Below are 27138 nucleotides of genomic sequence, written 5' to 3'. Positions count from 1 at the left end.
AATGATAACTTAATTTTTTTTATGATAGGCTCAGGAAATGGTATGACTTAACATTCAACCTTGTCATTGACTCAAGAATATTACTCCTGTATCCCAGAAAACTCTATGATTCCCCATTTATACTCCACTGGCTATAAAGCTCCAGAAAAGACAGCGCAAAAATGACCACGTGTGTTTGTCAGATCTTCCTTCACACCCCAGACGAGACACTCCCCTTCCTCCTTCACACGCTGGACAAGACACTGTAAGCATTCTGCCTTCTCTTTGACCTGAAATGTCATTGCTTTTAAGACACTTTGATTTTTAAAAGGTTGTTATTGCTACTTGGCTGAAAAATTTCCCTAGACTTTACCAGCCTTAGGTCCAAAGGAGGTATTTATTAACATTAAGATCCCTAGTATTGTTGCACCCACTTTGGGGGAAATAAACACTAACACTCTGTAAAGGGACACTTGTTTGTTGAGCTATAGTCTATGAACTGATCAGTGAGGCTCATTCACTGTGAAGCTTGCTCTGAACTCTTATTTTGCTCCTCCAGTTCTTCAAACCAGTGCCTGAGAAGTGCCTGTCATGAACGTCTGCCTTGAGGACACCAGAATCCTTTCATGTGGACCATCTCCCCATGCTCCAAAAGCTGCCCTTTGATGATGGTGTCGGAGCAGTGACATGCTCCATGCGCTGTGAGCAGAATGTCTCTCTTCGCTTCTGTACGCTATGTGTGCCTTCCAACAACCAACAGAACGTCAAATGTACCCCAGAATCCTCCCTCCACCAACTGGCCCCATCTGATTTTCTGCAGACTCTGTCTCTACACGACTCTAATTGATTGCCATTCTTCTCCCCAGCTTCCTGAAAGGCAGCTTCCCTCTCCCCATCCAACCCACCAGTGCAAATCATCTACTCCAGATGAGTAGAGGCCACTAGCTCTTACCAACTTATCAGAAACAGCCTAGTAGCTCTGAAGCCCAGCTCTGTGTACAATTTAATTGAAACCTTCACTAAAATTTATTCTGTAAACTCAGTTTTTAGAGCAGCACTGTCCAATAGAAATGGAACACAACCACAAGGGCCAGCTATGTGTCATTTAAAATTCAATAGCCACATTAAAGAAAAAGAAACAAATGAAAATAATTTTAGTAACTTTTTTTTATTTAACCAAATACATGCAAAAGAATCATTCCAATAATTGAAATGAAAAAAATTATTAATGACATATTTTACATTAGTTTTTCATACCATCTTCAAAATCAGTGTGTACTCTATGTTCACAGCACAATTTAGTCTTATGTTTCAAGTTCTCAATAGTCACATGTGGCTAGTGGTTACCATATTGGGTGTCTCAGCTTTATAGCACAGGAAAGAATTTTGAAAATTTTGAAATATTTTGCAAATGAGACTTTACAAGGTTACGTGATTTCCAACAAGTCAGACAGCTAACCAGCAGCAGCGACATGGCTAGAACCCCGAGATCCTGATGCTCAATTATATGCATTTTTCTTCATTTAGTGCTGCTTATCTTAAATTTGTCAAGCCACTCTATTACTAAAACAGTTCTATCTAAAAAATAACTAAGAATGTGGCAAAATAATTTGGACCATTGTTTTTGTTGGTCTGTAAAAGATTTGGTTTCTCCAACTGAATAAAATCTTCCTTGCAATTGTTTTTTGATATCTCCTTGAATTAAATCAATTAATATCTCTTTTTTAAACTAGAACATGAGTAAACTTTTCAAAAGAAAATATTTGACAAAAAAGGAGAATGAGAGGTAATATTTATCCAACTTTTAACTAGATGCTAAATGATGTGCTACTTGCTAAACGGTGCTCAGTGATTTTCAGCTTCATCTCATGTAATCCCTGCAGCAATTTGAGTGGAAACAATTATCTGTCTAAAGATGAGATAATTTGAAGGCTAGTGGGTGGAGGAGCCTGGTGGGCTGTAGTCCATGGGGTCGCTAAGAGTTGGACACGACTGAGCAACTTCAATTTTGATTTTCACTTTCATGCATTGGAGAAGGAAATGGCAACCCACTCAAGTGTTCTTGCCTGGAGAATCCCTGGGGCAGGGGAGCCTGGTGGGCTGCTGTCTGTGGGGTCACACAGAGTTAGACACGACTGAAGCGACTTAGCAGCAGCAGCAGCGGCAGTGAAGATAAGTAAGTAGCCTGAGTCAGAAAACCAATAATGATTACCAAAAAATTACACAGCCATTGGGTGACACTCTTCAAAACAAAACTTAAGCCTTGGCCTGGAATCCCAGGCCTGTACTCTTTCCCTCCACCACCCAGCACCCACAATTATTTAGTTTTCTGTGGACTTGATGTACATGGAACCTTTTCTGTGACACAGATCCAAAGACTGAGTGTTTCCACTAGCCCTTATCTACTGTTTCCCTGGAGACAAACATTTCCCATGAAATCAATTTATTCCATGTTCCACTGAGATCAGTTGTAATTCCAGCTCTTGAACCCTTTTGCACCAGGTTAATTTTCACCTGCTGTTGGGTTATTCCATCATATTCCACTACAAATGTATTTATTAATTCTGAAGTCAATCCCCTAAACACCTTACCCTTCAGGCCTGTTAATCTACCATCTTTTTCAGGGTTATCCTCTCATCACTCATAACAATATAAAATGTCATCATGCATAAAATGTTTCTTAATTAATGTCATTCAATTTGACCTGCCTTAACACATTGAGTCATTTCTAAAATCCACTTCCTCCATTTATTTCCATTATCAAGTCATGTGGGAAATATTTGATCCCAAAAGAAAAAAAAAGCACTTTAGGATTTTAAAATTTTAAAATACTCTCTGTTCCTGTTGACTCACAGTCCTTATGTATTTAGCCCATGTATATAATTCCTGAAATACTTGTTACATCTATAAGGCATATAGACATCTGCCCTCTAATTTATAAGCACATCTGCATTACGTACATGTGTATGTGCTCAGTTGCATCCAACTCTTTTGTGATTCCATAGACTGGAGACTACCAGGCTCCTCTGTCCGTGGAAGTTTACAGGCAAGAATATTGGAGTGGGTTGTCATTTCCTTCTCCAAGGGATCTTCCCAACCCAAGGATCAAACCCATGTCTCTTGTGTCTCCTGCATTGGCAGGCGGATTCTTTACCACTGTGCCACCTGCATTACAGATTGCTAATTCCATGTGCCTGGATTACTTAAAAGAACAGGTAAGTGGGTATTTAGAGACCCAACAAAGCAGAATTTTTTTTTTTTTTCCCAGAAAGAAACATCTTCTAAATGACTTTCAGGAGTCAGAAAGCATGACTTCAGCATGCTTGAAAGTTTAGAGTTTTAAGAGTAATATTTTTTTAAAATTTAAAATTAGATATTAGGGATCACCATTAAAATTTCATTTTTCCATTCATAAAAATAATGTGACCTTCACAAATTCTCATTTTAACAGTGTTCTTAATTTTTTCCCAGAGTTCAGATGTACAATCGAGCAGAAAAAAAGCATCTGCAATGGTTACCAATAATTAACTGTCAAATTGGTGACTGTGCTTTCCTCTCTGAAGCATTAAATGATCTCTCAATTATTCTTTACAGTTCATCCTTATCACTCCCTTAGTGTAATGTGTTGGCTGGTATGGAATATTTTTGTTTACAAATGAAAGCTAACACATAAGATGGACTGTAATAAGGGGTCTTATATTGTCTGCTGCTAAGTCGCTTCAGTCGTGTCCGACTCTGTGCAACCCAATGAATGGCAGCCCACCAGGCTCCCCCGTCCCTGGGATTCTCCAGGCAAGAACACTGGAGTGGGTTGCCATTTCCTTCTCCAATGCATGCAAGTGAAAAGCGAAAGTGAAGTCACTCAGTTGTGTCCGACTCTTCGCTACCCGATGGATTGCAGCCTACCAGGCTCCTCTGTCCATGGGATTTTCCAGGCAAGAGTACTGGAGTGGGGTGCCATTGCCTTCTCTGCTTATATTATCTAGACCTTTTAAATCCACTTTTATCCACAGATAAGAGACTGCTCTTAATAGTGGCTTTGATGTTGAGAAAGTAATCAATGAACCTAATCAGTTACTTTCAGGCAATTTATGGAGAGTTACCATTTTAGAGTCTTACAAGGAGCATGGGTATTTCTAATCCACTTTCAAGATGCTATTTTCCCCTTAAAATTCTTGGGGAAATATTCAGAGGGTCAGTTAGGGATTTCAGAACTTAAATCACCTTCTGAATTTAAGCTGGATATATTTGAATGTCATGATCCACTTGACATGATCGATTACTAATCTGCTATGTTATGGAATATTCTATAACTTCATTTGGATTTAGGGAGTTTCTGTTAGTTTACATATGATGCACAATGAGTGATCCAGAAATTAAAAAATGTCCTGGAGTAATTTTTAACATGGAAAAATGTTAAATAAGAAAACAGGATAAAAACTAAATACATCTTGCGATTCAAAATATTTTATCAAGTCTGTGTGTGTGCATGAATCTGAGAAAAAAAATACACCAAATGTTAACAGAAGTTATTCTGGCTGCTGGAATTAAGGGTTCTTTTGCTTTTTACATTTTATTAAAATTTTCTAAATTTACTTTAATGAAAATGTACCACTACTATAGGGTTTTAAATGACCAAGGATTTGTATGAAAACTTCTGGGTGTATAGGAAGATGTGTGTTATATAACATTTAAGTTCCCAGAAGAGATCAAGTATTTCAGGTCCAAAGTTTCACAGACACATTGTTTCATTATTCATAATTCCTAAGTCACCAGGACCCATTCTGATAAAGGCAGATGTACCATCCAAGGCAATTCATGACAAGAGAACTTTGAGAAAAAGAGCTTAAGAACTCTTGTAACCATTCTATAATGCTGTTTCCTTCTCTCACTGGTTGTAAAAACAGGTTTGGAAGTGGCATCCCCTCCTTTAGATGCTTGTCCATGTGACAGGATGGGAATATTGAATATTTTCAGCAGCTCTCTGGAAACTGAAAGAACTAAAATTTCTTAAAAATGTTTAATTTAAATCGGGTAGATACTTAGGTTGGAGAAGGTGATGGCAACCCCCTCCAGTACTCTCGCCTAGAAAATCCCATGTCGGAGGAGCCTGATGGGCTGTAGTCCATGGGGTTGTTAAGAGTTGGACACGACTGAGCGACTTCACTTTCACTTTTCACTTTCATGCATTGGAGAAGGAAATGGCAACCCACTCCAGTGTTCTTGTCTGGAGAATCCCAGGGATGGGGGAGCCTGGTGGGCTTCCGTCCATGGGGTCGCACAGAGTCGGACATGACTGAAGCGACTTAGCAGCAGCAGATACTTAGGTGCTATAAAAACCTAACTTAGTTTTTAATTTATAGAAAGACTGGAAGTTAGCATGTCGTGTCCTAATGCTTCTTACACTACGAGCACTTGTTTGGAAAATACATTGCCTTTAGAAGGGTTTCCCTTGTGGCTTAGATGGTAAAGCATCTGCCTACAATGTGGGATACCTGAGTTCGATCCCTGAGTTGGGAAGATCCCCTGGAGAAGGAAATGGCAACCCACTCCAGTACGCTTGCCTGAAAAATCCTATGGACCAAGACGCTTCATAGGCTAGAGTCAGACACGACTGAGTGACTAACACACTTAGAAGATGAAGCCCTTTGGGGACAATTTGTCATCTCGTATCATCTTCCTTGTGAAGCAGATCAAGACAAGGGAGTTTCATCCATATTCTAAACTTGGCAACATGTGTAAGTCAATTATCTAATCTTATTACTACACAGTACAAAAGTAATCCAAGTAGAAATAAGCACTAGGTTTATTTACTCATCTGCATTATAATCTGAGATAATAAATTCAGCCCATCAACAGAATTCCATTTTGTACAGCATAGTAAAGTTTTTCATACAGATAACAGAAAGTTCTTTTCAAAATGTTATTGCTGTAAGTTAAATTGATTCAATTTAATTAACAAGCATTTATTCAGTGCCTACCTGTGCACAGCACTATAACAGGCAAACAAAAATTAGAAGATATGATCCCTGCTCACAGGGAGTGTACAATCTGAATAGGAAAGATGATTCATGCATATAATTTTTTAAAATTACGAATTACAGAAAAATCAGTAGAATAACAAACTCTAAGTTAAAGACAGGCGAGTCCAAAGGGAGCCTATAAGGAGAGTTATATGATTGGTAATGGAGGCTAGTCAGGCAAATTTGACCAGAGGAAGTACTCTTGAATTTGGTTTGATGGAATTGATGAGCACATGGATTGGCAGAACAGAGTGCTCACTCTATGGCCAGGAGGAAAAACTCAAAGAGAGAGTAATACAAAATTAGTAAATCAATTGTAGGGAATGGCAGGCAAGTTGGCTTAGCTGGGGATGGGGTAGGGGTGGTGGTGGAGACACTGAGTTAAGAGATTTAATTGAAGTCATGAAACAAAGTTGGCTGAGTGCATTGATTGTTACTGGTCAATTTAAATTTTAACAAGGTAATAATGTTTAAACATAGGTATAAATCACCCCCCTATAATAGTATGTGTTTTCCTAACCTTAACAAAAAATCAAAGAAAAGGTATAGAATTTTAGACTTCAAACTCAGGAGATATGATCATTGGAGGTCATGATCAGACTGTGATGGAATAGTACTCACTTAATGGTATCATTTTTCTTTTAACTCACAAAGTTATATTTAAAGTAAAGTAAGACTCATATATCTCCTCAAGGTGTTAAGACCTTCAACCCAGTGTTGATCAGGCCCCTAATTCACTTGGGACTTTTCTTCTAAAAAGCCCATTCCTTCTCATAGCGAATCTAGCATAAACAAAAAGATTTGGGGTAGCATTTGTGAATGAACCATGGATGAGGAGACAGAATGAAAAGGGAAAACAAGATAATTTCAAAAAAATGAATATATGAATGATTATAATGAATACTTTATCAAGATATTTCTGAATTTAGAAAAAAAAAAAGGTGAAATATCCCCATTTCCAGACTAAGAAAACTAAGGCAGAAGAAATGTATAAAATGAAAGTCCATATGAGCAAAAGGTTTTTAAATTAACTCAGCAAGTAAGCTAGTGATCCATACTGCAGGATCACACACACTTTTAAACTCAATTCATTAAATAAAATGTCAGGAGAGTGGTTCAGGGGAGAAAGTGGTGGTGGGGGAACAAATCATTAATTTGGAAGAAGGTAGAGACCTTGTTTTTTTAGTTAGGGCAAGTGATGCCTTGATTGATCAGCAAGACCTTGATAATCCATCAGGTTTAGAACAGGGTAGAATCAACTCTTCATGCTTTGTCCTCTGGGCCTTCATGAAAGTCACTGACTTAGAAATGCATGATGAGGAATACTTCTGGGCCTCCAGAATATCCATGAAAATTACTGGCCACCAGCAGCTGCAGCTATTCAAATTAATTAAATAAATAAGAGACAGAAAGAAACCGAGAAAGAAGATAAAGAAGAGATAAGGAAAAATTCATTTCAGTGTGCATAATTGTTCTGAATGAGATGGCTTAAAAATCTGTATCTTCCAAATGTGCTCCATGTTGCCATAATATCTTTTGCCACATATCTCTATATTTCTTATTTTATAAAATCTGCACAAATTCTAAAGACAAGAGAATAAAAGTTCTCTTTTGGTAACATTTATTCATTCATTACTGCTTATGTAAGTAATATAGAAATGTATTCCTTTCAAATTTTTCCCAGTAAAAGAATTCCTCATTGTACAGTAGATATTTAGTAGGTATTTATTGAGTGACTGATATATACAGTCCTATGTTAAGTCCTGAGGAAACTATAAATTATATAGTCTCTGTCTTCACAAAGGTTATAAACATTTTTAAACAAATTATGAAAAAATATCAGAAAAAAAGCATGCAATAACATCATGTCACTATTTAAAAGAATAAAGAAAATATGCCTTAGCTAGAATTCAGATCTTAGAAGTTAGAACATTTTGTCAATTATACCTCAATAGAGCTAAAAAAAAAACGCAGTTAAGAAACAAGTAGCAGATGCAAAAAAAAAAAAAAAAGCACACAAAACGTAAGACAAATATAATCCAAGGACATGGCATTGGAAGTTGCTACATCCACATATGCCGCCATGAAGGTTGGCCAACATAGTAGGAATGCAGTATTGAAAGACCCACAGGAAATGGGGCTCAGTCCTGATTGCTTCTAAACTTGGGGTAAAATGTGACTGGAAGTATTACATACCACACTCCTGTTCATTTGTGTGAACTAATACATTTCTTTTCTACTTAAGATAATCTGGGTTGAGGTTTTTTATTATTAATATTATTAATTATGGGGGAGATAGGGGACTGAAATGCAAAAGTAGGAAGTCAAGAAACACCTGGAGTAACAGGTAAATTTGGCCTTGGAATACGGAATGAAGCAGGGCAGAGACTAATAGAGTTTTGCCAAGAAAATGCACTGGTCATAGCAAACACCCTCTTCCAACAACACAAGAGAAGATTCTACACATGGACATCAACAGATGGTCAACACCGAAATCAGATTGATTATATTCTTTGCAGCCAAAGATGGAGAAGCTCTATACAGTCAACAAAAACAAGACCAGGAGCTGACTGTGGCTCAGATCATGAACTCCTTACTACCAAATTCAGACTTAAATTGAAGAAAGTTGGGAAAACCGCTAGAACATTCAGGTATGACCTAAATCAAATCCCTTATGATTATACAGTGGAAGTGAAAAATAGATTTAAGGGCCTAGATCTGATAGATAGAGTGCCTGATGAACTATGGAATGAGGTTCGTGACATTGTACAGGAGACAGGGATCAAGACCATCCCCACTGAAAAGAAATGCAAAAAAGCAAAATAGCTGTCTGGGGAGGCCTTACAAATAGCTGCGAAAAGAAGAGAAGCAAAAAACAAAGGAGAAAAGGAAAGATATAAGCATCTGAATACAGAATTTCAAAGAATAGCAAGAAGAGATAAGAAAGCCTTCTTCAGCAATCAATGCAAAGAAATAGAGGAAAAGAACAGAATGGGAAAGACTAGAGATCTCTTCAAGAAAATTAGAGATACCAAGGGCACATTTCATGCAAAAATGGGCTCAATAAAGGACAGAAATGGTATGGACCTAACAGAAGCAAGCAGAAGATATTGAGAAGAGGTGGCAAGAATACACAAAAGAACTGTACAAAAAATGTCTTCATGACCCAGATAATCACGATGGTGTGATCACTCACCTAGAGCCAGACATCCTGGAATGTGAAGTGAAGTGGGCCTTAGAAAGCATCACTACGAACAAAGCTAGTGGAGGTGATGGCATTCCAGCTGAGCTATTTCAAATCCTGAAAGATGATGCTGTCAAAGTGCTGCACTCAATATGGCAGTAAATTTGGAAAACTCAGCAGTGGCCACAGGACTGGAAAAGGTCAGTTTTCATTCCAATCCCAAAGAAAGGCAATGCAAAGAATGCTCAAACTACCTCACAATTGCACTCATCTCATATGCTAGTAAAGTAACGCTCAAAATTCTCTAAGCCAGGCTTCAGCAATACGTGAACCATGAAATTCCAGATGTTCAAGCTGGTTTTAGAAAAGGCAGAGGAACCAGAGATCAAATTGCCAACATCTGCTGGATCATGGAAAAAGCAAGAGAGTTCCAAAAAAACATCTATTTCTGCTTTATTGACTATGCCAAAGCCTTTGACTGTGTGGATCACAATAAACTGTGGAAAATTCTGAGAGAGATGGGAATACCAGACCACCTGCCTTGCCTCTTGAGAAATCTGTATGCAGGTCAGAAAGCAATAGTTAGAACTGGACATGGAACAACAGACTGGTTCCAAATAGGAAAAGGAGTACGTCAAGGCTGTATATTGTCACCCTGCTTATTTAACTTCTATGCAGAGTACATCATGAGAAACGCTGGACTGGAAGAAACACAAGCTGGACTCAAGATTGCCGGGAGAAATATCAATAACCTCAGATATGCAGATGCCACCACCCTTATGGCAGAAAGTGAAGAGGAACTAAAAAGCCCTTTGATGAAAGTGAAAGCGGAGAGTGAAAAAGTTGGCTTAAAGCTCAACATTCAGATAACGAAGATCATGGCATCTGGTCCCATCACTTCATGGGCAATAGATGGGGAAACAGTGGAAACAGTGTCAGACTTTATTTTGGGGGGCTCCAAAATCACTGCAGATGGTGACTGAAGCCATGAAATTAAAAGATGCTTACTCCTTGGAAGAAAAGTTATGACCAACCTAGATAGCATATTGAAAAGCAGAGACATTACTTTACCGACTAAGGTCCATCTAGTCAAGGCTATGGTTTTTCCAGTAGTCATGTATGGATGTGAGAGTTGGACTGTGAAGAAGGCTGAGCCCCGAAGAATTGATGCTTTTGAACTGTGGTGTTGGAGAAGACTCTTGAGAGTTCCTGGGACTGCAAGGAGATCCAGCCAGTCCATTCGGAAGGAGATCAGCCCTGGGATTTCTTTGGAAGGAATGATGCTAAAGCTGAAACTCCAGTACTTTGGCCACCTCATGTGAAGAGTTGACTCATTGGAAAAGACTCTGATGCTTGGAGGGATTGGGGGCAGGAGGAGGAGAGGATGACAGAGGATGAGATGGCTGGATGGCATCACTGACTTGATGGATGTGAGTCTGAGTGAACTCTGGGATTTGGTGATGGACAGGAAGGCCTGGCATGCTGCGATTCATGAGGTCGCAAAGAGTCAGACACGACTGAGCAACTGAACTGAACTGAACTGAGGAGTCCTAGTAATATAAAGAGTTTTAGAATTAGAAATGAAGGCTGTCTTTTCACCTTGCTTATATTTTCCTTTGTTGTGCAGAAGCTTTTAATTTTAATTAGATCCCATTTGTTTATTTTTGCTTTTATTTCCAGAATTCTGGGAGGTGGATCATAGAGGATCCTCCTGTGGCATTCTATCATGTATACTATCATGTAAGAATTGAATCGCCAGTCTATGTCTGACGCAGGATACAGCATGCTTGGGGTTGGTGCATGGGGATGACCCACTGAGATGTTATGGGGAGGAAGGTGGGGGGGGGTTCATGTTTGGGAACACATGTAAGAATTAAAGATTTTAAAATTTAAAAAAAAATAAAATAAATTGAAAAAGAAAAAAAAAAGAATTAGAAATGAGGTAAGAGTTAGAAAAGATTTTTAAAAAATTCATCACTTTTCCATGTATTAAGCAAAACATATCAGTAATTTTGGCAAATAGTTTAAAAATTAAGAAAGATAGCACTAAGTCATGTCTGACTCTTTGTGACCCCATGAACTCTAGCCTACCAGGGTCCTCTGTCCATGGGATTCTCCAGACAAGAATGGGTTGCCGTTTCCTGCTCTAGAGTATCTCCCTGACCCAGGAATCAAACCTAGGTCTCCAGCATTGCAGGCAGATTCTTTAACAACTGAGCTACACAGGAAGTTAAAAATTAAAGAGGTTAAAAAGTAAAAGAGGTTAATGAATTAGAGAACACTCTGGGAAATCAATAATGATGAGCCTAGAGGATCCTCTTAGTATCTTCCCAACGTGTCCATCTATGTACAAAAATGGTCAAAATGGGCAGGAGAGATTGTATATCTGTCTCTGCTATTTGTATAACTATATGGATGTTTCCTTCATCTTCCATCAATTAGTAAAAACCCTTTTCTATCACTAATGCTACTTTTATGTTCCTGAATTTTTCTTTGTCTTTTCTTTCTCCCACTGGAAAATAACTGAACCCCGGATATGAAGCCTGAAAGGGCTGAAAAGGTGGACTGTAAAGAGTATAAGATGACTTGCTGTGGCAATAATGCCTCTGTGCACCAAATGCCCCATTTTGAGAGAGGAAAAAAAGAAAGAGTATACTGTTCGTAGGGGGAAAAGAATGCAAACATAGCAGAGCTCAAACCTGCTCGCGCAGCTGCCATTTTCTTGTTTCGCATTTTGTTCTCCAAAGCTTGCTAGCAATAAAAAATAGTAAAAAAAGAAGAACATGAGATTTCCTGGTGTTTTCTACAACTTGACATGAATGAAGACAAATATTTCTCTGAAATATATTGTATCCTACCTGTTTCATCTTCTTTTTTAGATCCAAATTTGCTGCCTTCTGGCCCTTTGCAGTAGCATTGAGATAATAGATGGTCAAACTAAGTTCAAAAAATAAAATAAAATGTATGGTATTTTTCAGATCCTCAAGATTCTGCTTAAATTTACATTACTTAAATCATAGAATATTGGCCCTGGAGTGACTTTAAGATATTTTCTACTTCGAACTTCTATCATGTAGATAAAAGACTGAAGTGCAGAGAGGTGAAGAAGCATGTTCAGAACTACACAGTGACTAGGCTGGATCTAGGAAGTGGCACCTAAGGCTCCTCCTTCACAGCCCAGGGCATTCTGTCTGATATACCTTACTGCCGAATTTTAGCTGTTCCTTGGAAATGTAGTAATATCATTTTATGTTATAATTGAAAACAGCATTTTCAGTCGATACCAATGGCATCCAAGGGAAGAGGAAATCTCTTGAAGCTTAAGGAATGTGTAGAATAAAAAGGAGACTGACTCTCCACTTTAAATTCCCTCCTTGGGCTTTTACAACTAACACTGTAATCCTCAGTCATAGTTAATTAACATGGCCTTTTTATCCATAGGCTGTGTTGCTTGCCTTTCTCTCTCCTTCAAAAGAAAATGTCTCAGAAAAGAATAGTCTTGGCATATAAGTGACATTTACATTTCTCAAAAGAGCAAATTCCAGCCAAACATTTTTGCAAAAATAAACACATTCATCTTCACTTAAAGCAAAATAAACAAAGGGAAAAATGCAGTGAAAAAAAAAAAAAAAGGTAACAGGCCTTGCCCTTTATTGCAAATAACTGGATATCGAACACATTGCCTCTACTCCAACATGTCAGATCATAACCTTTATGAACCATCTGCTGCTAGCATCACAGTTATTGATATCGTTTCTGCTGGGTTTATTTCTTATACAAGTGTTGGGAGTTTGAATGATGTTATATACCTGAAAGCACCTGGTGTAATATCTGGGATGAAGTAGGTGCTTAATATATGTGTGTGTGTATTACAAGAATTTTCTTAGAGAAGTGTCTGGATTTGGAGAAAGAACTCAAAGACCTCACAAATCATTTGCAGACTGTAATTCTCTATTCATTCATCACTTTTTCTGTCTTGAGATGCACCTTCAGTGAGGAATACTCATAGATCATTTTTTAGTCTCCAAAGGAATGAAACTGCCTGCAGAGAATTAGCTTAAACTCAGTTACCCCAAAACCATCCAAGCTGATTGAATATGATTCACTGGGGAGATTAAAAATGCTTGTAAACATTCTCTAATTAAAGGTAATAAAAAGCCAAACCAATTTTATGGACACCATTAAGTATTGAAGATGAGATCTTAGTATCTGAAACATCAAATCAACAATAAACTGAAATTCAGGTTTAAAATCAGAACATCAGAACTAAAATCAACCTTGTGGGACATCTATTTGATCTTACATCCTTCCAGTTTCCGTTTAGACAGCCTATATCAGGGGTTGTCAAACTATGGCCTCCCGGGCAAATCTGACTCCCAGCCTGTTATGTATAACCCATGACCCAAGATTGGTTTTTATATTTTAAAATAGTTATAGAAATATTTAAATAACATCCTCAACTTTGCCTCTTGGATCACAAAGTCTGAAGTACCTACTATTAATATCTTGACCCTTTAAGGAAAAGTGTGCTGACCATGGGTGTAGAACATCTCAGATAAGTGGCTTCCAACTCTTACGAGCATAATCATTTAGCCTGAACCGGGTGTTCGGTGCTAAATAAGTAGAGGGTGGGGAGGTGGGGAATAAGAAGACATGAGCTTGAATTTTACTTACTAGCTGTTTGATTTGGGACACATCTTCCATGTGCTTTCAATAATATGATTTATGTGGCCAACTTCTTAAGGTTATTGTGGAAATTAAATGGGTTAATATATGGATCGTGCCTGGAACAAGGGCAGTGTTCATTCCTCTCCCATACCCTCAAGGTCGCTTATTAAATCTTTAATTAGCAGCATTAGAACAATGTTGCTCCTTTGCTTAGAAATAAATCTCTCACTAATTTAAGAATATAGTCATAAAATCTGACATTAAGTTTTGTGTGTGTGTTTTAAAACAAGACTTCCTTTATACCATGAAAGCCACATGATACTTAATATGGTCTCTGTAGCTGCTGAATCATAAAAACTCAGAGAAGGAAAATCACTTCCAGGACTATCTGGGGAAACATGCTGCCTCCAGCAGGTTATGTTCTAACACATCTGCGCCAGAGATTCACTATCAGATTCCTAACGCCACCCCATGATCAAGGTTCTGTAATATATAAAATAATCTGTTTTACTGTTTAATTATCCCTACAGGCTATTAGCTCTCCCTCAAAGAAGGCATCATGGTGTACGAGCTGAGTGCTGGATTTACTGTCAAAGCCTTCCTATCATTTTGCTGTATTTTCACCTAGGGAAAAACCAGTCCCTGCCTCTAAGTCCGTTTAATTTATAAACTTGAAGATGACACCTGCCATCACGGATGTGGCTTGTGACCACAACCTCTGCAGAGAGGATCACAACAACTTGGCCCAGAACCCAGTTCATTTACTTAAACCACTGGGAGTTCTCCCCTGAGATTTCCTAGTTTTACTTTTATTTAAACAAATTAGAGTGTCAAGAGTGTCCACAAGAGTGGTTTCACTGACAGAGAGCAGTAGCAGTTCCGGACTTTTCATTTATGAGGGACTTGGGGTTTGAAAGGAAGGGCTGGGGCACTTTTTTGCAGCTCTTCCATAGGAAGCATATTTTCTTTCCTTAGAATGTAAGTTTATCTGTGGTGGCCAGGAGTCAGAAACCAAAGAAAGTCACATGGGAACAAAAGCCCCCTCTCAAGTTGCCCTTTGGGTATCACCTCTGACTTTGAAAGGAAAGACTAAATGACCTTTCCAAGAGCCTTCTGGTCCTCTGATTCTATTATGGGCAAGCACAGTTATTGATGGCCTTCTAGGAACAAGGACAGGGTAATTTTTAAGATCCTTTAAGCCTTCAGCCCTGATATACAGCCTATAGGGCCCCCAGCGGGAATATTAACTTAGAGGCTCATCATTTCTATGTGTTTACAGCCATCTGCTTTATGGAAAAAGAGGTGGGGGGCAGGGGCTGGAGGGAAGCCTGATGTGCTGATTAGATTTAGCATTTATGTTTCCCTTGCTTTAGCTGTTTACTGATAATTATTTTGGTTACTTGGGAACAAATCTTATAATCCTAGGCTGGCAAATACAGATGCAGATGGCTATGAATTACATGCAATAGGATGAGAATATGGCTCATGAATTTTAGCCTCTCACCACCGTGTAATCAGTGCTGAATTTGGTTAGGTTACAGCACAAGCCCTGGGGAGAAAGAGAGTTGAAAACACTGAAGCTTAAAAGGAGCAGGAAGAACATCACAAAGGCTCTTTCTATGAGGAGAGAAAGCACATACGCCATGACCAAAACTACAGCAATAACCAGTCCAGGATTAGAAAGCTGTCTCAAGATCTTTGCCATCCAGCTTGGAAAATCATGCTCCAGCGTTTCTCCAATGACTTCAAACATCCTATTTTTGCCACTGAAAAAAAGAGAGACATTTTTTTTAAACAGATGTAAAAACCACGGTTACAGCAAGAAAATGAGAAATTTTTCTCAAACACTGCCTAAGTACTCTTTCAGGTTAGAAATCTGCTGTTTAGCTACAACTCCTGATACTTCAAACTCATACATATGGATGAGATATGAGAAATGTTATATCAATGCAAACAGAGACCAAGCAGCTAGGAAATTAATCATAGAATCAGGAGATTTGTTTTTGATTTTTATTGGGACATAGTTGATTTGCAATGTTGTGTTATTTTCAGGTGTACCTCAAAGTAAATCATTTGCACATATGCATGTATCCTCTCTCTTTTAGATTCTTTTCCCACGTAGGTCATTGAGTAGATTTCCCTGTGCTATACAGTAGGTCTTTATTAGTCATCTATTTTATATACAGTAGTGTGTATATGTCAATCGCAATCTCCCAATTTATCCCTCTCCCCCAGGAGAAGACTTTTTAAAGTTATATTTCTAAGGTTTGGGTTACTTTGTGAATAAATATATAAAATATGAATATATAAAGTAATATCCATCATGCAAAGTTATTTTTTTCTGAATATGCATATAGATTTTGCTATAAAATGTTTCATTTACAGAAAAGATATTGCATTTTTTACCAGCAAATTGTATGTATCATGAGAATAAAGGTTAGCATAACACTGAGTAGACTATTTTCATTTTACTTTTGTCTTTTGACCGTAATACATTCTTATCCTCTAAATAAACGTGACCCACAAGTGCCAGATCAGATTTTTTCTCTCCTGGTCTAACTAATTGTATCTTTTAGTAGACTGAAAGTGACTTCAACTATCTTGTCAGGAGTCACTAGACTGCTAAGTCACTTCAGTTGTGTCCGACTCTGTGCGACCCCATAGACAGCAGTTCACCAGGCTCCCTCATCCCTGGGATTCTCCAGGCAAGGACACTGGAGTGGGTTGCCATTTCCTACAGAGATATAAATTTTGCTTCCCAAATTATAGATCTGTACACTAATTAGCAAAACCTATGATACATAAGAGGGAATGAAGCTTATTGACAATTTAAGATTATATCAACCTATCGCACCAAAGTTTATTCTTCCTCATCTATCTAGCTGACCGTGCTTTACCACGACATATGGAATATAGCCAGAGTGAGGAGACCGGCAGCGAGGACAAGAGAAGATAGAACAACCCACCCCCACCCTTCTCCAGCCTCTCAGGTGTGGCTAATGAATATCAGACTTAGGAAACTGGAATTTTACAAAATCATTCTTACCCCTAAAGTTTTCTCTGCGTCTAGTGTATAAGAAATGTGAAGCTATTAACATCTTTGAGGGTTCTTGGGTGCCTTTTCCAGGTTAGGTCTCTTACCAGAAGTCCGGATCTTTTATTATACACAAACTTTAGAAGCATCTACAAATCGCAACAGCCTCTTTTTCTGACAGGTTAAGCAAAATATGCCACTTTGTCATATTCCCAGAAGTCTCTTCCAACCTGTTGTGAGTATACAGCTAAGTGAAATGCTACTGAACTTAAATTTACAGCTCTGTTGGGCATAGCTCCATCCACCCCAGATTAAAATAGTCTAGTCTGTCTTTTCAGCCAGATGGAAAGTCCCACCTGACCATAATTGATGCCCAACATATCCCTACATCTCCTCTAGTGTTTAGTGCACAATAAACATTCTTCATTCATTATTTCAAATTACAGGCCAAAACTCTACTGTGTTTGGACTTTTGAAATGAAAATGTTCTATCCCCAAGCTGTAGGGCTTCCTTTGTAGTTCAGCTGGTCTTACCAGGATTCAATCCCTGGGTTGGGAAAATCCCCTGGAGAAGGGAAAGGCTACCCACTCCAGTATTCTGGTCTAGAGAATTCCATGGACTGTACAGTCCATGGGGTCACAAAGAGTTGGACACAACTGAGCAACTTTCACTTTCAAGCTGTAAAAGTCAGCTACACTATTAAGAAAAACTGATACATCAAATGAGTAATGTAATAACAGTGTCATGATATATAATATAAACCTGTATATATTATATGATCTAAGTTTGAAGTCTGCATAAAAAAGAACACCACAACACAAAATGCCAAAATGCTGAAAGTTGTTATTTTGGGTCTTTGGGGTTATGGCTAGTGTGTATTTTCATGTGAAAATGTTTCTATAATTTCCACGTTTTCTAGGATAAACACATGTTACCTTTGCAGCTAGATGAAAATACATAAAGTTGTCATTACCATAACGTAGCAAGGAGGTATGTGAGAACCTCTGTGTGTGTGTGTTCAGTCACTTCAGTCGTGCTTGACTCTTTGCGACCCCGTGGACCTTAGCCCCCAGGCTCCTCTGTCCATGGGATTTTCCTGGCAAGGATACTGAAGTGGATTACCATTTCCTTCCCTAGGTGTGAGAACCTAGAGAACTAGAAATTGTTCAGAATTATTAGTGAGGGCGCTGTGGGGAGAAGCATCAAGTGTCAGGAAATGTGGTCGAGCAATTAGAATTTTCTTCATCTGGACACCAAAGAAATCATTTTTTAATTGTCAAACTGTTAAGGTAAATTCACTTCATGGCCTATTGGAATAATTTTCTGGAAAATTCACCCTCCCTGACCAGTTGTTGTGATACCAGACCAAGCAGAATATCTCATCAAATTGCTTTGCAGAATGGTCTTCTAAGGTATTGTAGTCATCTTACCTGAAAATGTACCTGCGCTTGGGAGAGATTGCCCATGACCGTGTCCCCATTAATCTACCTCAAATGCATGTTTATCAATTTGCTGCCCACCCAGGTGTCAAGCAGGGTCAAACACCCCTCTCTAGGCAGGCTGGGCAGACCATCTCGAACTTAGGATCCTTTAGGATGGCAAGTCATGAGGTTCCTACTATTACATGCTTTCTCACCTCACTACCAAGGTAGGAAAATGCTTTAAACTTTAAAATCCAATGAATAAACCAAGTATACATTCTTTTGCTCCAGGAAAAGTAGACTAAATATTACAGATATACCCCTTTCCCAGTGCTCCACTAAAAACATTTACATTTCCTTCTTGATCTCAAAATAGTCATATATATACATATATATGTGTGTGTGTATATATACACATACACATACACACACATACTGTTAATTTGCCAAAGTTTGTTAATTTGCCAAAGTTTGCCAATTTGGAAAGAGTTGGTCAAAATCAGATACTATTCCTTAGATACAGACTAATTTTTATTAATTAAAACAATAGTAACTCAGTGTGATTTAACGAGAGGAAGAAGAATTAGACTTCAAAAGCTAAAACTGTGTAGTAACCAGCTCAATGATATTTTTAATATGAATGGACATTTCTTACCACTGCCCAGCTATATGTTGACCTTGTAGGGTTTCTCTTGACGACAGCTAAATTCCTTCGAATTTTATGAGAAGGATCCACTTCCAATTAAAAAGTTAAAACTTATCCTGGATATTTAATTGTGTGGGTAATTTCCAGTTAACTAAAGTTTTTAGATGGCTCATCTCTTGAATTTTCTATCCTGAGCAATTGATTTCAAAACTGCAGTTTCACATTTAGCCTCCAGATGTCACTGTTTGCATTATTTATTTCAGCCCACCTGGTTGGGGCAAAGAAACAGGACTTGTCAACTTCAGCTTTCTGAATATGTATGACAGGACTCCAGCAGTTTTGGTTTAATCAATAGGCTTAACCTTTTCTTAATTTCTTTTCCAGTAAAGCAGTAATAACAGACTATCATTAAAATGAAAATATCTCTTTTATACTGAAGTCTGTGAGCAAGGAAATTTGACCTTAACAACTTGGTTCTGACGGCATGAAGGAAAAATTACGTATGTCCATTATTGCATCATGCTTGCCATTCACATGACTTTTCACATTCTCATTTCCTCACTGAAAAGTAGAAATAACTCAGATGCATGCTGATCAGTGACTCAACATGCTGAGATTCATGGGGGGACTGGTGGGAGAATGAAATCAATCCTCCAGACCTGGAACCTTTGCTTTCTTAGCTAAGTGTCACAGAGAGAACTCTGTCATAGAGAACTGTAGAGAAGTATATTTCTAAGAGCCTTCTTGACTCTTTATTACTGACTTGAGTGATTTATCCTTGTTATTTGAGGAGAATATACATGAGGAGCATCCTTAAATTTTTTACCAGCAAGTAGAATTTGGATTATAAATGATGTGACTCTCTTTATATACATTATTATCTAATAATGACCCCACTTCCTAAGTGTCTTGTGGAGTAATCTTTCTTTCTTTCTCATCCCTCCCACCTTCCTCCTTCCCTCCCTCCCTTCACTTCCTCCCTCTCTCTCTCTTGCCCCTTCATCCCTCATCCCTCTTGTCCCTCGGACCCTTCCTTCCTCCCTTCCTTCCTATTTTTATTTTTTTCAATTAAGCGGTTCATGTTAGAAGCAATAGCTTTCCAATGTCTGAATGAGATGACCTAGCACCAAGAAAATGTTCACATCTAGACTAGTGTAATCAAACTTTTCTCTTTGCTATCTCCTTATATGCAAATAGCTCAGATTCATTGTACATATTTCACATGGTTAGAGCCTGAAGCAGTTAATTATTTTCCCTTTTATGACTGCCAATGAAAATAGTGGATCTTGCTTAAGAATTTCCATGCCCTATACTGAGTCTGAATACCCCAAAGATATCATTCTTATAGACCAAAATGTTGTTTTTTTTGAGGGGAAAAAAAATGATCACTTATACAATGAGTGACCATTTTTATCTCCACCTCTGAACGAAAACTATGCCCAAAACAAATCGCAAAGGTAAGAACCTGAAAGGGCCACAATCAAAAGATGGTGGGAGGGACACGATCATGTACAGGACGGGCATGGTGGACAGGAAGAGGATGAGCAAGAGCATTCCCAGGTAGAAGTTATTCGATCTGGAAGCTTTGAAGACCCTGGCCTCAGGAACATTGCAACACATCACAGCCCAGCATTGGAAGTACATGGATGTATGGAGCCGAAGGATATTGATGCCTGGGAGGCTGGGAGCGAAGAAGGAGCCCATCCTAGAAAGAAGAACAGAACTCTTCTCACCATGGAGCTTCACTCCACAAGGTCACCAAGCATCTGTTTATTTACCTCGTGTTTGTTTGCCAAAGGCAGAAATGTGTTGCCACTTTTAGTCACATAAACCCTTTATGCTAATAAACTTAATTTATTTCCATCTCTTGTACACATTCTACCATCTTCCTGATTATTTCAGGTATTGCAAATACGTCTTTCACAGAAACTATGTTGATCACTCACCATATCCACTTACCACTGGTAAATTTAAACAACAGACCAAACAATATATTGCATTCATTTTACTTCTCTCTTCTACTTCTAAAAACAGTTTACTTTACCTTAATGTCCATATCATTGATTAATATATTGAAAAATTTAGCTCCAAAAAAACTCCCCCCCAAAAAACTAAAAATCAGCTTTTTTTTATAAGTAACTCTTAAAGCTACCCATTATATTCAAATAAACTGCAAATGTTTGTTAGTTATTTTGTCATGGCTAGTTAATTTTTACTTAATGAAAGAAAAAGTTAAAATAAGTTTTTCTTATGTTCTTTTCTATTTCTGGCACTTATGGTATTTTAGAGCTGATGGGAATAATCTGTGCCTAATAAGGTACTATGTTTTGTTGATATTCAATTGCAAGCTTAATGTGTTTTTGAGATGAAAGTTCGACATATCCATTTAATTTTGTTTATCTGCTTATTCTCTTACTTTAGTTTGTCCTGGAAGTCCACTGATCTGTACATGCAATTTTTAAAAAGTATTTTAAAATGCCACTTTTAAACAGAAACCATTTGGGTAAGGTCACTCTTAACTTGCTGACTTCAGTGGTTATTTCAACAAAATAAATTTCAACTTCCATTGATGAGAAAATCCATTAGCATCATAAAGCCACATTAATGGCAATTTATTAATCCAAAATCCAAAAGTGGATACATGTACACTTATTTCAGAAATACAAGCAGTGTCCTATCTTTTCAACTGTCCCAAATATAATAAAATCCAGCAATTCTAGTTAGGGTTTGCACATTCTATTTCCTGGTTACGTGGAATAATTGTTTTAATCAATCCAATATAGATTTGGTATATTATAAGGGAGAGACATTACTTTGACAACAAAGGTCCGTCTAGTCAAGGCTATGGTTTTTCCAGTGGTCATGTATGGATGTGAGAGTTGGACTATAAAGAAAGCTGAGCACCGAAGAATTGATGCTTTTGAACTGTGGTGTTGGAGAAGATTCTTGAGAATCCCTTGGACTGCAAGGAGATCAAACCAGTCCATCCTAAAGGAGATCAGTCCTGGGTATTAATTGGAAGGACTGATGTTGAAGCTGAAGCTCCAATACTTTGGCCACCTCATGCAAAGAGCGGACTCATTTGAAAAGACCCTGATGCTGGGAAAGATTGAGGGCAGGAGGAGAAGGGGATGACAGAGGATGAGATGGTTGGATGGCATCACCAACTCAATGGACATGGGTTTGGGTAGACTTTGGCCGTTGGTGATGGACAGGGAGGCCTGGCGTGCTGCAGTTCATGGGGTCACAAAAGAGTCAGACATGACTGAATGACTGAACTGAAGGCATAAAGGGTTTAGTTAGGTGAAGAAGTTATTTTCTGCTATAATTGAACTTGTGTAACCCAACATTAAACCACTTCATTGAAAAGTGATCATTTGTTACAGTTTGTGTTATCTTGTTGGTAGGTTCCCATACAACAGATCTGAAAAATATTTACACATATTAAATTGACCAGAGACTTTGTAGAAAGATGGACTATCTTTTTAAAAAATGGTATGGACTTTGAGTGATGATGATTTGTCCATGTAGGTTCATCGATTATAACAAAGGTACAGCATTGTGGAAGATGTCAACAGAGGCTGTGCACAGGTAGGGGTAGGAGGTATAAGGGAACTCTGTACTTTCCATTCAAAGTTGCAGTGAACCTTTAACGTCTTTAAGATATAAGGTTCATTAGTTTTTTAAAAATGAGGGTAAACTTTGGAACAACCTGGAACCCCAGAAATGTTAGCAGGTGAGTGACAGTCCCAGCTGAGGAGTCATAATAACAAAGCATTAAATTATATTCCCAAATGTCAATGTTTGTAAGGCAATATACTTACAGATGATTATGCTTGCCCCCTCCTCAAAGTCAGGCTTAGCCACGTGATTTATTTTGGCCAGTAAATTAGAGATAGAAATGAAGTGTCTCACTACTGGGTGAAAACTTTAATAATGCTGTGGGTTTTTTGTTCTCTTCTCTCTCTGCTGTTCTGACCAGTGATGCTCCAGAAGGATGTTGTTCTGTTCCGGTCTATGAGACTATAGTGAGAGTAACTTACAAGAGCAGAGTCCTTTACCTACTCACATTTCACATGGGGTAAACAAGAAATAAACTTTTCCTTTTCTAAGTCGCTAAGATTTGGGTATTGTATGTCATTGGTACACAACTTAGACTATCCTAAGATATGGTTTTGCACATAATTCAAGATGCAGACTTGCCTAATTTCACATACATGTGTATCTATAGATAGGCATGTGTCATTTATCTATATGCACACATGTACACTCATATACGTAAGGGCATATGTATAGGTAAATAAATTTAATAATTTCAAAATAAATATCACACAGGCATTTTGAACAAATGACTCAAGAACATTAACCTAGAAAGAGAGATGCCGGCACAGTGATATCTGAATCTTAAAGCTCATTCCATCTTTGCCTGCTACTCACTAATCAGCTCAGCTCACTAAGTCCCTTACTCAGACCTGATCCCATCATCTGTCAGTTGAAGATCACTCTAATACCTTAGCCTTATAAAATGCTTTTCTTCCAAGAAGATCAAAGCAAAGGAAAGCTTCTTTTATTTAGCTCTCCTTATTATTCTAGTGACATGGTACATGTCAGGTAAATTACTCACATTTGATCAAGGGAGAAAATGAGATAGCAGACTGCGACAAGACTGGCAGGGAGATACAGGAGCCAGTGTTGGAACAATGTCCAAACCCATCTTCTTTCTCACTGTGTGTTCTCTGCTAGTGCTACATCCTGCTCTGATAGAGACATGATCTGCTTCCATCCTTTAAAAATATGATTACAAAACCTGTGCTGTCTGTTTTAAAAACATGTGTGTAATATGGTTTTACTGATCAGTTCATTTCAGTCGCTCAGTTGTGTCCGACGCATTGCAACCCCATGGACTGCAGCACGCCAGGCTTCCCTGTCTATCACCAACTCCCTAAGCTTGCTCAAACTCATGTCCATTGAATCGGTGATACCATCCAACCATTTCATCCTATGTCACCCCATTCTCCTGCCTTCAATCTTGCCCAGCATCAGGGTCTTTTCTAATGAGTCAGTTCTTCGCATCAGGTGGCCAAAGTATTGGAGTTTCAGCTTCAGCATCAGACCTTCCAGCGAATATTCAGGACTGATTTCCTTTACGATTGACTGGTTTGATCTCCTTGCAGTCCAAGGGATTCTCAAGAATCTTCTCCAACACCACAGTTCAAAAGCATCAATTCTTCGGTGTTCAGCTTTCTTTATAGTCCAACTCTCACATCCATACATGACTACTAGAAAAAGCATAGCTTGGACTAGACAGACCTTTGTCAGCAAAGTAATGTCTCTGCTTTTTAATATGCTGTCTAGGTTGCTCATAGCTTTTCTTCCAAGGAGCTGATACTGATCATATTAGCTAATTCATAACAAAATGGATTTTACCTATGATTGTTTGACAATTTTTTATATCTGTGTAAATAGCCTTCACTACTCAGAAACTCCTAAAGCAGTTATTGAACATCTCCAGTCACAAACCAGTAATATTGAACACAAAATCTCCATACTCTTTCCATCGTTTCTGTAGAAAATGGCCAAATTCGGGTATCAAATCCTTACGCCTCATAAAATAGTGTGAATACAAGGGAGCCTACTAAACTTGGACTACACACTACCCCCACCACATCCCTACCCCATCACCAATGTTCTGGGAAGGAGGAAAAGACCGTTTGTACAAAGGGTTGACCCAAAGTGAATGATAGTTTTTTGCTTCTAGAACTCTGGGAAGCATGTAAATGTCTTATACATTCAAAAAACAGAATCACTTTCTAAAGTCCTCTTCAAACTAACCAGAAGCAAGATTCATCTGAAGGATGAATATAGAAAAAGTGATAGTGTAATGGTACTGCAAAGATTCTGAGATGGGTTTGCCAGAGAACTGAAGAGCATTTTTTTTTTTTTGGATATTTAAGAATTTCAGTATGAATAATAGTGGACTAAAGAGTGGCAAAATTACAGGCGAAAGCAATCAGGACACAATTATAAGAGCTTTGCTCACAATGACAACAAATTTCTAGGTCAATCTGTTGTCTTCACTATGAAAGCACAGGAGAGAGACATGCAGCATATGTCTGTACAAATGGTGCCCACCAGGCCTGAGGGATTTGTGACACTCTGCATAAGAGCCAAGGAATTTTAAACTTGGTAGAAGGCAGTGGTTTCCCATTACCCCATCAGCAGTGTTAGCCATTTTCTGCCATGACAGCAGAATCCCCTACAGGAAGATAAAAGATCAGAAGGTGAGCCCTTTGCTATCTCTGTAGACAGTCACACGTTGAGTCACCTTGACTTTCCTCTCTGCCTGAAGAAGGATGCCTTTCACTCCTTAGTGATTCTTTGGACATAAGAGCCATAAATAATGTGTAAAACTTGGAGCAAGAGAACAGGAATCACATTTTAAAACATACCTGACAATGGGGAAGAGGATCTCTTTATAGTCTTCTCTGCAGGACTTGACCTAGTGAGGCCCAGGAATTTGACGGGCCCCAACACAGGATGATGGAACCCTTGACTATAGTCTTCAGTTTATTTAAGCAAGATCATTTTAACAGTTGCAGAGAGGTCTGCCTTCACAAAGGTTTAACAATTCAGACTAGCCATGGTTGTAGGAGTTGAGTAATATATGAAGCTCATGCAAAACTGACTCCAGTAACTAGCATATGTACTTAGGACAATGGTGTGATCACGGGCACAATATTTGTCCTGTGTCAGTGGGATAAGGAAGCTTAGTTAAAACTGCTTGTTGGTTGATATATGTTAGTTAATTGTGACAGATTTTCAAGACACATGGTCCCCAGATGAATTTCCTGCTATGATTCAACTTTTATAGTCAAAAATGTTTTCTACTCTATCAACTCATCTTAACTTGTCAGGATTTACAGTGAAAATGCTTTCATTTAATAAAAGAAATGACAGTCCTTTGTACAGGTGAAGAAATAATTTTGATGTGCAAATGGCCCCATGAAACAAGTTACCAAAAAAAAAATCATATTTCTAACTAAACCTTCCTAAAACATGTGTTTCATCTCTATCAAGTATTGAATTTGGTAAGGTAATATCTTTTTAAAGTAGCTATAAATTCCATTTAAAACATATTCAATAGTGACCACAAGTAAGTTTCTCAGAAAGGTCTTATGTTAATTTCTGTCATTCTTAACATGCAGTCATGGGATCACTAATGTTTAACTGTGAGATCCTAGTGTCACAAGACATAAAACTACAAAAAACATTCAAATAATCTGGAAGCCAGAACCTAGACTCCCAGTATTTGATGAAAAAGTGCTCTGCAAAACAAGATGCCTTATAGAATTAAGACTTCAAATCTGAGCAGAAAAGTAAACTCTACATAGCCAGTCACTCTGAAAAACAAATGCTGAGTTAGGCACTGACTGTGGACTTCTCTGACACCAGGTTACAGTGCTTTGTGCAATAATGATCTTGCAGGCTCATTTCAAGTGATGAATTGTCCACAGTTGGCTTACCAGATCATTCCTTGATTGAAGATCAGAGCAAGGACATTGCCGCTGATGTCAAACTCAGTGTATGAAGGCTAGAGGAGACAGATATTCACATATGGATTAGCATCTCAAATGGAAAAATTAAAAGGCAAGTTTTTCATATTTTTATATAGGTATGATTAGACTCTCAGCTCCTTTCTAGAGGCAACAACAGCAGAATAATCAATACAATAAATAACTAGCAATACATAAAATAAGACATCCTTTTTAACACCCTAATACTCATTTTTAGATGCTATCGTTTGATGCTGTGGAAGTGTGGTGAGACAGGCTCTCAAACATTGCTGGCAAAGGTAAAACTTGGCATATGTTTATAGGAAACAATTTGACAATATCTGATTCTCTTTGACCCTGTAAATTTACTTCCAGTAATCTGTTTTAACAAATTAATCCTAAATGTTGACCAATTTTAAGAAGCAGAGATGAAACCATCTAAATGTCCAACATTGGATAAGTTAAATACAATATAACTATGCTATGATATATATTGCAGCTAATTACAATCACTGTTGGAAGGATATTTACATACCCAAGAGAAAACTATGCTCTAAGGTTAAACAAAAAATATGTAAACATTATTTTTTCAACTCAATACAGAACTATGCATAAAGAAAAAACTTAAA

At 38.1% G+C, this 27138-nt stretch overlaps 1 protein-coding gene across 1 annotated transcript in view; it reads right to left on the bottom strand.

Moving 5' to 3' along the window:
• Positions 1-7356: 7356 nt before the first annotated feature.
• The window catches only part of TMC1 (transmembrane channel like 1), a 166598-nt gene continuing 146816 nt past the window's right edge, over positions 7357-27138 (bottom strand). Inside the window, exons 15-20 of the mRNA XM_068973590.1 lie at positions 26480-26547; positions 20422-20661; positions 15495-15620; positions 12045-12123; positions 11886-11937; positions 7357-7379 (exon numbers count right to left, since the gene is read on the bottom strand). Coding sequence (XP_068829691.1) covers positions 7357-7379; positions 11886-11937; positions 12045-12123; positions 15495-15620; positions 20422-20661; positions 26480-26547 — 588 coding nt within the window. The remainder of the gene's footprint in view (positions 7380-11885; positions 11938-12044; positions 12124-15494; positions 15621-20421; positions 20662-26479; positions 26548-27138) is intronic.

This window comes from Capricornis sumatraensis, chromosome 6, assembly GCF_032405125.1.
Source record: "Capricornis sumatraensis isolate serow.1 chromosome 6, serow.2, whole genome shotgun sequence".
In the NCBI taxonomy this organism is placed as follows: domain Eukaryota; kingdom Metazoa; phylum Chordata; class Mammalia; order Artiodactyla; family Bovidae; genus Capricornis; species Capricornis sumatraensis.
Note: the sequence above shows the minus strand (reverse complement) of the source record. Positions and strands in the feature narration are given on the sequence as shown.